Source organism: Brachyistius frenatus, unplaced genomic scaffold (genome assembly GCF_029030835.1).
Source record: "Brachyistius frenatus isolate BFR_SWC_R1_liver_20210118 unplaced genomic scaffold, ASM2903083v1 Contig_100, whole genome shotgun sequence".
Classification (NCBI taxonomy): Eukaryota; Metazoa; Chordata; class Actinopteri; family Embiotocidae; genus Brachyistius; species Brachyistius frenatus.
The window spans coordinates 642083-656645 of record NW_027210699.1 but is presented as its reverse complement, the minus strand read 5'-3'; the positions used below and the strand labels follow the sequence as shown (position 1 = coordinate 656645).

At 45.5% G+C, this 14563-nt stretch overlaps 2 protein-coding genes across 2 annotated transcripts; one reads left to right on the top strand and one right to left on the bottom strand.

Annotated features, from left to right (window-relative positions):
* Positions 1-391: 391 nt before the first annotated feature.
* On the bottom strand, positions 392-2705 carry mesd (mesoderm development LRP chaperone). Its single transcript, XM_069711453.1, has 3 exons — positions 2542-2705; positions 1607-1839; positions 392-759 (listed from the first exon to the last, which is right to left on the bottom strand). The coding sequence occupies exons 1-3, from the start codon at positions 2695-2697 to the stop codon at positions 486-488; spliced, it is 663 nt and encodes a 220-aa protein (XP_069567554.1). The 5' UTR covers positions 2698-2705; the 3' UTR covers positions 392-485.
* A 3148-nt stretch (positions 2706-5853) lies between these two features.
* On the top strand, positions 5854-7630 carry tlnrd1 (talin rod domain containing 1). The gene has a single exon (XM_069711462.1). The coding sequence runs from the start codon at positions 6025-6027 to the stop codon at positions 7087-7089; it is 1065 nt and encodes a 354-aa protein (XP_069567563.1). The 5' UTR covers positions 5854-6024; the 3' UTR covers positions 7090-7630.
* Positions 7631-14563: the final 6933 nt, after the last annotated feature.

The following is a 14563-nucleotide window of genomic DNA, read 5'->3' as shown; positions in this document are numbered from 1 at the left end:
TTGGTGCTACTTTTTTTTTACATTTTTTTTTTTTAATCAAACTTTATGTGCTGCTGTAAGAGAACAAAATCCAACACAGACCAGGACTGGACGGTCTGAATAACGACTCCATGTCTGCACCTGAAAACTACCAAACATGGGTCCTGGCACGAAAACAATCAAAGTGGATAATGGTTACCTTGAGTAGCTTTTAAACAATATTAACATGGATTGGTTTTCATTTGGTGATCATCTAAAGACAGCGTTGAAGAGTTTGTCACCAGCGTGATAAAGACTCAGCCCGTTTCAGTGAGGAAGAATCTGGAAAAGACAACAAATCAGTGAGTGACGATTCACGACTCCAGTCAAGGTCAATGTATGCAAGAGGATCCAGCCGTTCACTGATACCACCGACGCCTCACGTGGCCCCGGAGCCACGTTCACCAGTTCACTGCTCACTGATTGGCCGTGAGAAGGACCGCTGACTTCCTTCCTGTTTATCTCCATCACAGCTCCTGTTTCAGACTGCCGGCGCTGTTTCCCTCCAGGTCGGGCTTCTGGCTCTCCGTCTTCTTCTTGCTCTTCTTCTTCTTCTTCTTGTCGACGTCATTCTGCTGCTTGTTTTTGGCGTCATCCTTCTTGGCAGCTTTCCCCGGGAACACCTGCCCCTCGACGGTAACTTCGGCGCAGCGATCTTGGGCCACGAGGAAGTCTTTCACCTCCCAGGCAAAACTGCCGTCCCGCAGCATGAAGATCACCCTGTTGGAGCCGACCACGAACCTGCAGGAGGAAACCAGGCATCACTGAGTGGACGGTTATTACTGTAAACCATAAAGAAGAACTACGTGTGAGTAACAACGAGGCTTAATGACAAAGGAAATAATGAAAGTTACGGGAACATTTCAACATGATACCGGCTGGTGAGGTTCAAGCAGCGATCATTGGACCAAACTTCATGATAATCAACGAGAAAACACTTCCATGGTTGGTCGAATGGTGCAGAAGACAAATCCTTTCACTGTTTCACTCTATGAGTTGTATCTTGTATGTAAATACAAATATTTGAAAATCATCAAATTAATTGTAAGAAGTTGAGTTTCCTGAAATGAAAGAGAGGATGATGTTTGAGGATTTTTGTGTGTTTTTGGAGGATTGAACATTTGTAGGGTTTTACATGTATTCATAATTTTACACCTAAAATTTGATTAGGACAGATTAAAGAATAATAAAGGCAGTCCATCAAATCAGTTACTTTTCAAACAAAGTGCTGGAGAAAAAAATAGGAAGTGGACAGATGTTTATGGGTTGAACCTGGAGCTTGGACTCCAGTCATCAACAGCTGCTCACTGTTCATATCAGCCACCAGATGTCACTGATGTTCACTGATCTGGAGCTTCAATTACTTTTGATCAGCACAAACAGAAAGAAGGATCTGAAGAGTAATCCATCTTTGTTCATGTGTAACTGCCCATTACATTTCTAATGGTGGATAATAATGTAATAAACAGTTGAATGATGAGATATTCCACCTGAGAAAAACTTGTACAATCATTAACTTCAGGTCAAATGGATGAGAAGTAAATCTCTCTTCTGTAAAAGCAGCTGCAGACGTTCGGTGGGAAACTACCTCTGGATATCGAAGTTGGCGTTGAAGAGGCTGCCCTGCCACAGGCCCGTCACCTCCTCCGTCTCTTTCTCGCTCGGGTCTCCCGACACTGTCGCGAACACCATCAGAGTCCGGCCTTTCTTGGACATCTTGAGAAGCTCCTCGGGCTTGGAGGCGTCCACTTTGGAGAAATCGATGGGAGGAGGAGACCGTTTGTGCTCGGGGAGGTCGCCTTCCTCAATGTCATCATCCTCCTGTCAAACAATCAGCAGACGGATTAAACACTGTGCGATGATAGAAACTGGTTGGACGCTTCTCTCTCACACTACTTATACTATTTTATATTTCTAAGTCACGTCATAAACACAATTATTGCGCTTTGTATTGAGTTATATTTAATATCGTCCTTCCTTGTTGGTGTTGACTTTTTACAGTTCATTCCCAAAACGTCTTCAAATAACGCAGTAAAACAGATGATGTCACATCTGAATGCGCTGCTGCACCCAGCAGCTTCATGCACGTGAACGTGACGTCAGAAGAACAGCTGGGAACCAACGGGATGTTGGACTTGCTGCAGAAACCAAAGCGAAATGTAATCCTTCCTTTTGATACTGATTATGGTTTGATAATGTTACCCATGAGCAATTATATTCACGCATATGTAGTTTAAACCTTTTAACAGGTTTTTAAAACAGCATACAAATGTTTGCACAGCTTAAATAAAGGGATCACTGGATGCTCCTGGTCTTAAATGCTCATTTTACTTTCGACACTTCACGACAGTATATGTTGTTTGTCAAGACACGACGACAGGTCCAGAGGACTGCTCTGAAACACGAACATGTCCCACTCATCCCGTTCAGGACTCACGTGTTACACGAGACATAATGCAGTTAAACACACGGAGCTAGCGGCTAGCGGCTAGCGGCTGACTGAAAACCACCACGTCCACGCACCTCCCACTGCTCCAGGAGCCGCGCCATGTCTGCATCGTTGTAGTCTCGGATGTCCTTCTTTTTCTTGGCTTTATCTTTGCTGTCAGTCGCTAAAACACAAAGCAAACACGAGCAGAGCAGGAGCACGACGCATCTCAACCTGAAGTCAGACGCCATGTTTACAGATGGTGCGCTCTGATTGGCCGGGAAGTCTGCCGGTCACGAGACGGAGAGGGGCGTGTCCGAGCCGACCGGCGGCAGAAGAAGAAGAGACTTTCAAAATAAAATCCGAGTTGTTCAAGTTGTTGGGTATTGATTATGAATTGATGAAAACATTTTAAAGTTTGATTGTGCAAACTACTGGTGAGAATTCACTGCTCTGATATTCTGAATAAAGCGTAAATCAACCCCGAATACTTGTGATTCAAAGAGTAGGTATATTAATATGAGATAGAGTATATATGCTTCGTGAGACTCTAAATAAGGTTTTGAAACTATTTGCACTAAGTTCACTCATTCAGCACATTAGTTGGAGCAAGAGATACTTTGAGCACAATGAATGTGTGCTTAAAAAAAACCCTAAAAAAACAAGGTGGCTAATTGTCTGTTAACTGTTGTGTGATGTTATTCATTCATATTAGGTTTTAATTCAAAATCAATAAATGTAACTAATTAACTAGCTCATCTACATTATTGTTGGGATTGTTTTATGTTGGCTAACACATTCCCATCACTTTAGTCAAACAGCACATCCTAATCTTTGTCAAGGCTGCCGTTAAAAAGTCAACCATCGTTCATAAAGTGCAGATCAATATATTGTTGGACGGTGTCATAAACAGGAGGGATGAAAAAGCCTCAACCCTTTCTGACCTCCCTGCGGCTTGTAGCCACCAAACCCATTACATAATTCATAAAACAATATGTTTAAAGAAAATGCTTTGTTTTCTTTTGCCATTTCCTTTCTTATATTCATGTTTTTATTGATTTGGTTTAATAAACCACTATTTTCTTTCACTGAGCATGTAGCTCCAGCAGCGGAGATCTGAGATCGGAGAGAGATCGGAGATCGGAGATCAGAGATCAGAGATCAGCCTCGCTAACACAAACTGCAGAGCTGCTTCCTGTCGGACCGACTCCACCCAATGGCACCGTGCCCCGAGCAGCTGCAAGCCCCACCGACAGTCCAGCAGCTCCCACATTCACGCACAGCGTGTGAAAACTTCTCTGTTCCAAGTCTAAGAACTAAATATATTGTCTTTATCATATATACAGTAGTCCATTGAGATGAGGTCGCATATTTCTGTCTCACGACTCCAACATGTCACACAATACAGACAGTAACAGATGCTTTCACATCATCTTCACGTCCTTAAACAAGGATCATCCTCTTCACTGTCCCCGGCTCGTTTTCTACACTGTTACCCATCCATAGAAATATGCTAATTATGTTCTAACCATTCAATAAAGGCAATTATTTTATATTAAGACATTTAGATTGGACATTTAGATCAGACAAAAATATATATATTTTTTTGGGGGGGGGGGGTTATTGAATTGTTCATTGATAGACCTAAAAGTGATGTGTTTTATGGAGAGCGAAAGTTTACACCTCTGGAATCAGCCTGTATCTACCAAACGCACCACTTTATGTGACATCCTCTCTACTAAAGGCACATTGAACCGTTATTACTTGTCCAATCTAAATTCTCCTCCAGGCCCGCTGGCTCCGTCTGTACGCTTCTGCGTGAAAGCTCTGCTTTTATTTTTGAAAAGCAGCAGCTTCCGGCGTCGTTAGCGCGCCGCTCGCCGTCGCTGATGTCTCACGGCAGAGCGGCAGCCGCCAGTCCCGAAAGTAAAAGCGGTGGTGAAGCTCCCCGGAGCTCTTCGGCCACCGTATACCGACGGACTCGCCTCGCGACTTGGTGAACGTGAGACACCGAGCGGATCAAACTTATGGCGGAGCGCTGACTTCCAGAGGAGGGTCGCTCACGTTGTTCCGTCGCCGCCGCCGCTTCGCTCCGCTCCGCTCGGTCCGAGCAGCCTCCGAGCCCGGGACCACACCCTCCCCGCTTCCTCATAGTACAGCAGCGGGAGCGCGCAGCACCACTTTGAATCTCCGGGAATAACGGCCACGTCTCGGACCTCCGTTCACGGCATTCGTGATCCCGGAACCTGCCGAAAACAAGCGAGGGTTACATGTTCCGACAAAACGACCCCGCCGGGCTGGTATGGATCTGAGGAGCGAGTCCCCGCAGGGAATATGCGGGTCCGCACACTTTCGAGTCCCGTGTTGAGACGCGGAGGAGGCGGCGGAGGGCGGACCGACGGACGATGCATATGGAGCCGCAGCGCCCGGAGCAGCTGCTAGCGTCCGACCCGGGGCTCTGTCTGAAGAAGAAGCGCTTGAAAGAGGACTGAAGGGCTCGTGTTGTGGGACAGTCGCCTTTTCCTTCGTTCTGTTTTTGGTGGATTTTTGTTTTACTTGGAGGAGGACTCATGAAATGATGGTGCCGGAGGGACGCACGGATCTCCCCGCTGTCCAGAAGAGCTGCCCGGGTGGTGCCCCGTCTCTGTCCAGTGTGAGTCCGCCAGGCAGGTCACACTCAGCGGGAACAAGTCGGACGAGGTCTCGGTGCTGTTTCAGGCTACTTGCTCTGACGGGAGTGGACACAAAATGATATCGTGTTGATTGTCGTGGAGAGAAAGAAAGGACCAAACAAAGACTTCATGCTGAGGTGAGCTGTTCTCGGCGAAAGTCATTAAAAGACCCCAAACCAGAGCAGGGCTGTCGCGCGGAGGTGCCCCTCTTCAGGTGATACAGGAGCTCGTGACGTGGTTCGTGTTAGTCCCAGTCTGCACTTTGCCGTTTTTGAAGGCACCTTTGGTGGCACTGCAGTTCGTGTGATTTCTGGTTTCTTTTTCTTCTTTAATTCAGCAAACCTGTGAATTCTTCTGTTCCACAAAAAAACAAACAAACAAACCCGGGACTACAATTTACAGTGATGACTTGTTGTTTGTGTTGTTCAGGGCATTTAAATTAATTTTTCAAGTTACACTGATAACTCGGATTTATCTCGACTGTTGTATAATTTAGTAATAATCCAGGCAGGTAACTCCGGGAAACGTGCCAGACAGAGTTTTATTCTCATTATAGACACATTAGTGAACGCATGGAGGTGTAGTAAGTAAAATGCAGTTTGTTTACATGGAGAACACATGTACGTGTGTGTGTTAACATGGTGCACAGCTGAAGACCTACTCTGAAGGAATTTAAGGAAGACTGTTTGGCCAGTTGTTATTTAAGAGTTTGTTAAAAAAAAAAAAAAAAAAAAGCAGCGATCGGAGACGTGTTGTGGAGATGTCTTAAACATTAGGATGCAGTGTGCAGCAGCAGAAGTCTATAAATAAGTGAACCCCTCCAGAAGTGCAGTTTGACCCCCCCCCACCTCCATCCCACCCCTCCCCTACCCCCCCCCCACCCCCCACCTGACTCCCCTCATTATTATGGCTAGTGGTGGCTCGGGCAAGTCAGCTAGTGAGGGATCAGCCAGCGCACCCGGCGGCAGCCTGCAGCAGAGGAAGCGTCTCTCCTCCATCTGTGACACGTGTAAGGGCAAGATGCAGCTGGTGGCCGACCTCCTGCTGCTGTCCAGCGAGACGCGGCCCGTCATGACCTCGGAGGGCGTGGCGGTGGCCGACACCTTCGACCAGTGCCGCGACACCGTCATCGCCAGGACCAAAGAGCTCTCCATCCTCACCCACGACATCCAGAGTCAGCTCAACATGGGCCGCTTCACCGAGGTGGGCGACCGGCTGCTGGAGATGGCCAACCTGGTGGTCTCTCTGACCGAGTGCTCGGCCCACGCCGCCTACCTGGCGGCCGTGGAGACCCCCGGCTCCCAGCCCTGCCTGCCCGGCCTGGTGGACCGCTACAAGGTGACGCGCTGCCGACACGAGGTGGAGCAGAGCTGCGGCGTCCTCCGGGTCACGCCGCTGCCGGACCTCACCCCCCGGCTCCTCCTCGAGCTCTCCCAGAACATCTCCACCAACCTCAAGACTCTGACCGACATCTCGTCGCTGGCCAGCGAGAGGTCCAGAGATCGCTTCGCCAAGGAGCAGTTCAAGTTGAGCGTGAAGAGCATGAGCACGAGCGGCACCGCCTTCCTGGCGTGCGTGAAGGAGGTGAAAACGCAGCCCAGCGAGCTGACCCGGAACCGCTGCGTCCTCTTCAGCGCCGCTCTGGTCCAGGCCGTCGGCGCGCTGGTCGGGTTCGCCACCGAGCCCCAGTTCCTGGGAAGAGCTGCGAGCGTCTCGGCCGAAGGGAAGGGGGTGCAGACCGCGGTGCTGGGGGGGGCCATGAGCGTGGTGTCCGCCTGCGTCCTCCTCACTCAGGGCCTCCGAGACGTCGCCCAGCATCCCGAGAGCAGCTCCAAGATGGCCGACTACCGGGAGCGTCTGCGCAACTCGGCCTGCGCCGTGTCGGACGGCTGCACGCTGCTCACTCAGGCCCTCCGAGAGCGCTCCTCCCCACGGACGCTGCCGCCAGTCAACTCTCATTCTGTGAATTAGTTTAGGAAGCGGTAACGCGGGCTGCGGTCGCCTCCGTCACCAGTGACCTACCAAAGAGACTCGCCCGGGTTCTGCCCGGTCAGCAGGTTCGGAGTAACATCAGCAGAAGGCCGCGCGGTCGAAGCGCCGCAGGGTTCGCTGTTGCGCTGGATGCGACTCGGACCTCGTTAGAAACGGACCGCCTGACCGTCCGGGTCGGGGCGGCGGGGCTCGGCCGACGGCCCGCCTTCGCCGACCCCACGGCGGCCTTCCCGCCTGAAAAGTTTACCTCAGTTTCCAGCCTCGATGATGGATGTAGCCTCGCTGTGGGAACCTATGGCCGGTCGAGTACGTGTGCTTCGTGAGATTGGAGAAAGTGATCCGAGCGTCTCGTTTTTTGTTTTGTTTTCAACATGTGTGAATTCTTGATTGGTAAAAAGCTGCTGTGAGTGTGTGCCATAGGTTTTACACTATTTACCAGACTTCCCATAGTATTTTCAAGCGTTTTTGACCTTGCATGTAATGGAGTATTTATTTCAACTATTAAAAATGTTGTTTCTGATGTGCTGGTGTCGGGCTAATCTGCTGTTGAAAGGCCACATTTATTACTACAACAGTATTTACATATTAAGAGAGAACATATTTATGTTTGTTACTTTTTTAATCACTTGACAAGAATGAAACAAGTGTTTGATTAATTTATGAGTTCAGCCATTATAACTGTTGGTTAATTATAAACAGTCAAACGTAAATTCTTCCCATTTTTATATCACAGTGAAGTGAATATCTTTGGGATTTAATTTCTGTCCTTTGGCCTCTGTGACACAGTAACATGCGTTTCTTTATTATTATTATTTTTTTTTTTTACTATTTCTGAGACTATAAACAATTGGTTCATTCATAAAAACAATAAACATTAGCAGTAAAGTGTAATAAAGAATAAGCATGAGTCGCTGCTCTGCTCTATATTAGAGTTCATGCTTCAGTTTGACCTGAACTCGCGTCGGCAAACACAGAAATGCTGTTGAGCAACACTGAGCATCGATACGCAGTCGGCTTGACCTTTGACCTCCCGGGGGGGCATCAGCTCATCTGTCTGTTAGTTTTAACCTTCACTGAATATGAAGTGTTGCTACGCTGACAGGACGTCTGTTTACACTGACACATCAGGTGTAAATAATGGATGACAGATAATCTGCTGACTCACTGGCACAACGTCCCAACGAGATGTTTGATTTAACAGAACCAGTCAAACTTGTCCTTCAACAGGTTCTAATGAATGTAATGCAATCTTTGCTAAAGATGTAGCTCAACATTTCCAGATATGTTTTCTTTCCTTTGGAGAGATGAGAAGATAAATTCTCCTCGTCTGTGTGTTGGAGGTTCTGCAGCGAAGGTGTGATCAGTCCAGATAAACACACCAACATAAAAGGTCATGTGATGTCGTTTCTGGATGAGCAACTGTTTATCATTTCAGCCGGCAGCTGTGCAGCAACTAGTTCTGGTTTCTGGTCCCTTTCTCTATAAACTTACTGGTGACTAACTCCTGGAAAACGCTTCACTCCATCTGGCACCTGTTTTTCAAAACGTAACTTATTTAACACACAGACTGAGATGACATCGTTTTCACAAAAGAAAGTAAAACAGCACATTTCTTGTGATGTTAAAATGCAGAAGTGTTTTTCCTGCTGCAACATTACCATGAAAAGTTTTACCTCTCCGTTTCTTTACAGGGACATCGAGGTAGTTACAGTTTCATGTTGAGATCACTTCAGGAAAGTTCTTCCGAAAGCTGATTTTTAAGTCCCACTTCACACTAAATAATATAATAAAGCCTGAAAAAGCAAACGAATGTGGAACCTTCACATCATCAAGTCTCATTGAGATTCATTTAACCCGAGTTTGATGTCTCCAGCGTTGTTTTGTTCACGCGTCATTGTCACCCTCGCATCAAAGTGCTTTTGGTAAAAACCCGAATCTCCTCCGTCTGTCATCACAAGATGGTTAACGCATCGTCAGCAGTGTCGTCTTCGCATCCCAGCAGACCTGCGGCTGCATGCCGAGTCCTCCTGCCCTCCTCAGGTCGGCTCAGGTCACTCTGCTCTGGACTGAAGTCATCGTCAGACATGTATTATGTAGAGATGCTCCGTGTTGGATCTGAGCTCAATCCTTTTATGATTCACAGCATCACGTTGAGAAAATAACTGAAACACATGTCTGAACTTTGAGTGTCAAACTGCTGAAAAGCCATCTTAGAATAGTGTATTACTCATGAAGTGACGAATTCTATCACCTCACTAATTTAACTTATACGAACAGCGGAGCAGAGATGATGAGCACACACTGAGCTGCGACTCTAAAAGTGAGTCTTAAAAACGTATTTAATAGAGGATCCTGAGTTCAGCCGTCTTAGATCCTGAGGCGGCGAGTTTCAGAGCTGAGGATGAGCTCAGACAGCGATCGGCCTTCAGGGAGTCATCGGATCACAGATGTAAGCCGGGACACGACTCGTCAACGCTTAAAAAACAAGCAGGGAAATCCTGCAATGGTTCCAACTCACAGGTCGGCCAGCAGAGTTTTATACCAGCTGTCGTCTCTGAGCACGTTTCACCTGCTCACAGCACAATATAAAGAGTTCAGTCTGGAGGGCGTAAAAGCACACAATATATAAATCACATATAAATGCATCACTTTGGTTTTTGACTCCTATTTGACTCCTTTCCTGAAAACAAATAGTTTATGTCTTTCAAATTTGTTTCTCAACTTTGTTCAATTCCTTGTTGGCACCATTAGTCACCGTTCCCGAGAACATCCATCCACCTGACAACATGCTGCTTCAACAGGTTATTATTATTATATTATTATTATTATTATTGCTACAGGTTTTTCTTCCTTCCTCTGAAATGTGCAGTTTATAACACAACAGGATGTCACGTGTTTTAAGAGAACATGTAAATCACATGCTGACTGAATGTCCACCAAACATGTTGCCCGTAAATTAAATGTTCATTTCGCGATGCGTGATTGTGCCAAATGCTGTCATTTTGTTTTTCAAGATTGAAGACATTTCCGAGTCCACGACGTGTTCAATAATCCTGCTGTTTAATCAGCATGTTGTTTTCAACACCTGTCAGGTGGACGGATTATTTCAGTCCTCACTAACAAACCTTAGATTTTTACTTTAACTCATTAAAATGGGATCAAGGTTTAACATTTATATTTCTGTTGCGTGTTAATGTGTAGGTGGAAGGAATGATCTCATCTAATCCTAATCTTGGCTAAATATGCAGACAAACCTGGATCGCACAACTTCAGTCATTTTTAGTCAACTTTGTTTTCAGGAGGGTTTTTTTTTATATATATCTCAGGGTTCACTGGCCTGTCGCAACTTTTCTTTAAATGTGTTGCTGCCATCAAATTCAAAATGAGCATATATTTTTCATAAAACAATCAAATCGGGGGTTGTAAACACGTTGCACTGGGTATTAAACAAGAATTAAATTCAGACTAGTAGATTACTGTAAATGCAGCTGATGGAGAAAACAGGGCAACATTGACCTGAACAATAATAACATAAATCATTTGAAGTTAACTCAGACTGAAATACAGGTAATAAACAAGACACATCCATTAAACTGTCTTTACAGACTTTCCTGTTATAAACAAAACCAAATAAATCTGTCATCCTGAACAGAAGAAGACTGTTTAGTTGAAAGAGTCTGTAAAAGCTTGTCAGTGAAACACAAGAGAAGATATTTTAAATGACTGTTTCTTTGGTCAAGAATGAGCTTTCATGTTCAGGAGAAGTATGTTTATTTAGTAGTAGTTTATTTTCCACTTCAACATACAGCCTTGTTTTGCCCCAAAAATATAACAAAACTTTCCACTTTTCATATCTTCACGTGTTTAAACCATTGACTATTTTCAAAGCTTCTTTTTTTTTTTTCTAAAAAGAAGATGTTTTTCTGTTAATTAAAAAAAAAAAAAACATAAATAAAAATCAGTGAACTGTGATGAAACTGCAACAAAAGTCACAAAAAGGTATTTTTTTTTCCCACAGTTTGGAGTACAACTGAAAGATACTGCAGTAACTGTTACAGTAAGTAACCCTAAACGTAACTATGGAATCAGTTAACAACTATAAACTTCATTCATTGTATTCTTTATTCTTTGAGTGGTGTAGTTTAATGCTGAAATGCTCTCAGCAGTCCTTTTTTACGCCTCCTGTAAGCACTCAGTGAAGCCAAAACTGTTGGCCCACAACAGGAAACCTATAGCCTGCGCTATCAGGAGTGGCTTCCTTCACACGACAAACTGCTCGAGTCATAATTTCGGGCAAGGTTTCGCCCATTTCCTGCCGCAGGAGGGAAACACTTGCCTATCCTCCCCCGGGGGAGCTGCGATCCCCGCGGCGGAGAAGACACCCGGCTGCTCTGCAGCTCAGTGAGTCGGTGGGACGAGACCCTGCCATCGGAGGGGGAAGCGTGCTTCACGCTGGGGGGAGGTCCACTGTGGGTGTCGGCTCACCGGGTTTCCAGGTGTGTTGTTGTAACCTGAGAGAAGCAATCTGATCCCGGCTGCATTATTTATGGGTTTGGCTGATTAAATGTCAGCGCTGCTGCTTTAACAAAGAGAGCTTATGAACACTTCTAAAGAAGACAGAAGGCCATGTTATACCGCTCTAATCATACTTTAACATTTTAGATGAGCCAAATCAGTTTTCAAAGACTTTTAAGGTTTATTAATTAAACAGTTACCTTAAAGAAGAAAAAATGTCCTCCGAATCAGACAGTGAACCGACGAGACACTGGGTTTCATTTATTGAACATCCAGCTTTTACATCATACTGTGGCAGGAAGTGACCATATTTGGACGAGCTGGGGGAGGAGCCAGCGGTGGATCTGACCGATCTGATCGGACACCTGACGATACTACGTCCCGCCCACCGATAGCTGTAACCTGACTGCACCAAAGGCCTGTCAATCAAACAGACACGCCCCCAAAAACAGGTCTTCTTGAATCTTCTTTTTTAATGAATGAGGGATTATTTTCAGATGGACCTCCAGAAAACTAAGAAGAAGGAGTGACTTTAGCTAACAACACCGAGATAACTGATGGACACATTTGATTCACTTTGGATTTGATGAGAGAAGTTGAATGGGAGTCTATGGAGCCGGAGGCTTTTTGGAGCCGACCTCTAGTGGCACTCGCTGGTATTGCAGCTGAAGACACTTGTGGATCGGAACCATTTTACAGACCTGAAGCTACGAGCTCTTTTACATACATAATAATATTCTCAGAGAAATCTGAAATTATTATTATTAATCATGAGTAACATGAGTGAAGTAAAGTCTCATGACAGAGAAATATACGTAATCTTTACAGACAAAAATAAATGTGAGATATTACAGTGATGTCTATGTAAACTCTATAAGATCTGAATATACAGAAGTAAAGTTAAAGAGCTTCACTACGTGCAGAGTTTGACACTAGAAGGTTGTTCTTCCTTTCACACGCTGAAGGAGGAAAGGTTCTCTCTGAGTCTCTCTTTAAATATACAAGGTGATATCTGTGACATCACAAAGTTTGGAAGCCAATCGTAGTCCAATAAACAGCTAAATCAAGGATGACGGGAACATTTTAAACCACGAGTGCACACACTGAGAACGGATGGTGTTAAACTTTAAAAATAAAAAATATTCATCCATTTTATATTTGAATGTCATTTTATTCATTTAAACTGGGTTCTTTAAAAATAAATAATCAGAAGCACAATATTTGTATACATGCTGAAACATGGGTGAGCAGGGTAGTTTGTAACCGTGGCGACAGAGATGAGAGGTGATACTGCTGTTATTGCAGGTGACGGAACTGCTCTGTTTTACTGAAAACACCCTCAGCTGCAGAACGTGGAAACTTGGCCGTCTCTCAAGTTCAGATTTAACTCCAGGCCGAGTCCTTCTTCAGCTCCCACCGCAGCACAAAACTCACCTTTGACCCCGGCCGTGATGAAGCCGTTCATCCTTCTGGACCTGCCACGGTCGGCCGGACTCCTTCACGCCCACGCACTGACCTTTGAGCCACAATGGGCTTCAGGATCTTTTTTTGGACTCGGAGTAGTTGGAGAGTTTCCTCCTGATGAGCAGACAGTGCGCACATTGTTTAACACAAACCCACTCCCTCACTCACAATACACACTTCACATCCTGTCCCGACCCCACCCTGCCTCCCATTGTCCTCGCAGCCAAACGCAAACATGACACGGAGCCTTGCCTCCCTACAGCCCTGAAGTCACCGGCGGACCTGAGATCAGCTCGTCCCAGACAGGACAGATGAGTGATGTCACTGTGATGCGAGCACAGTTCACGTATCCTGTTTCTGCCAGGAGGAGACGTGGAGGGTTATTTTTTAATCCTGACTTCCTCTTGTCCTCCAGCCAGGTGGACGCGAGCTGATATCACTGCTCTCAGTGTGGAAACAAGAAGCCGCAGCTCCAATTTTACAGCTGAACAACAGCGAACACACTAAAGATGATCTCAACCGTCTCAGTTTGGTGTGTTAGCATTTTGCTAATTTATCACTAAATACCAACTGCTGCAAAGGCTGCTGGGAGGCTCAGTTAGTGTGTGTCAATCTGGACAACTGAACATTTCATCACCAAAGTTATTACAGTTCATCTGAAGATATCAAAGGAGATGAAGGCAGCTCATCATCATCGGAACAGTGAGTGTCTGACCATTATTCTAATGTTGTTGTATTTCTGCTGGTGGCCTTCCTCAGAGTATCGTGTCCTACTGATGAAGACCAGAGACCCTTTTCACAGACATTATGACAGGTGGAATAATAATAACATGAACGAGTCTCGTTAAACACCAGAGGGTTGAGTTATGGTGCGTGCTCACTCACTGAAACAACTCAGCAAACAGGGCGAAGAAGACAAACACACCCGGGAACAAAGAAAAGCCACCACCTCATCCTGGAGGACGTGTTGGACAACCAGGATGAGACAAGACGACTGAAAGAGACACTCTGAGACACATCCAGCGGTCCCAGTGTCCGAGGAGAAGACCGCGTTAAGATTTTCTCCATACGGGACAAAACTGACAGCTGATGGTCGACCTGCAAACACCTGAAGCTCCTCCTGACATCAACAACACAACCCCGGGTGGGGTTACTCTATCAGAGACACAACTAACTGTGTCCACCGGGGATTTCAGCAACTCTCTCAGAGAATAATAAGAAATCATAAATTAGTTAATGGATGTTTTAAAGCTCATCATCATTTCATGTGTTTTTATTTTGCACATGATGTGCAAATTAGCAGAGCTGAGATAGTCTTTCATCTTTAAACCATATTTTCAACATGGATTGACTTTAAAATACAGTGAAGTTGTTCCAATAGAGACACTAATATTATAAGCTTCTTTAAAAAGCACACGGCTGATCAGATATCGAGTCACATGACCACTGGAGGAATACTTCATCTCCAAATCTC

Bases quoted from the DNA above. Each gene is read 5' to 3' on its own strand.
- tlnrd1 (XM_069711462.1), top strand. From the start codon at position 6,025: ATGGCTAGTGGTGGCTCGGGCAAGTCAGCTAGTGAGGGATCAGCCAGC.
- mesd (XM_069711453.1), bottom strand. From the start codon at position 2,697: ATGGCGTCTGACTTCAGGTTGAGATGCGTCGTGCTCCTGCTCTGCTCG. The intron at 1,840-2,541 runs GTGCGTGGACGT...ATTGTTTGACAG, and splicing joins GGCTCCTGGAGCAGTGGGAG to GAGGATGATGACATTGAGGA. The intron at 760-1,606 runs GTAGTTTCCCAC...TTCCTCCTGCAG, and splicing joins GCCAACTTCGATATCCAGAG to GTTCGTGGTCGGCTCCAACA.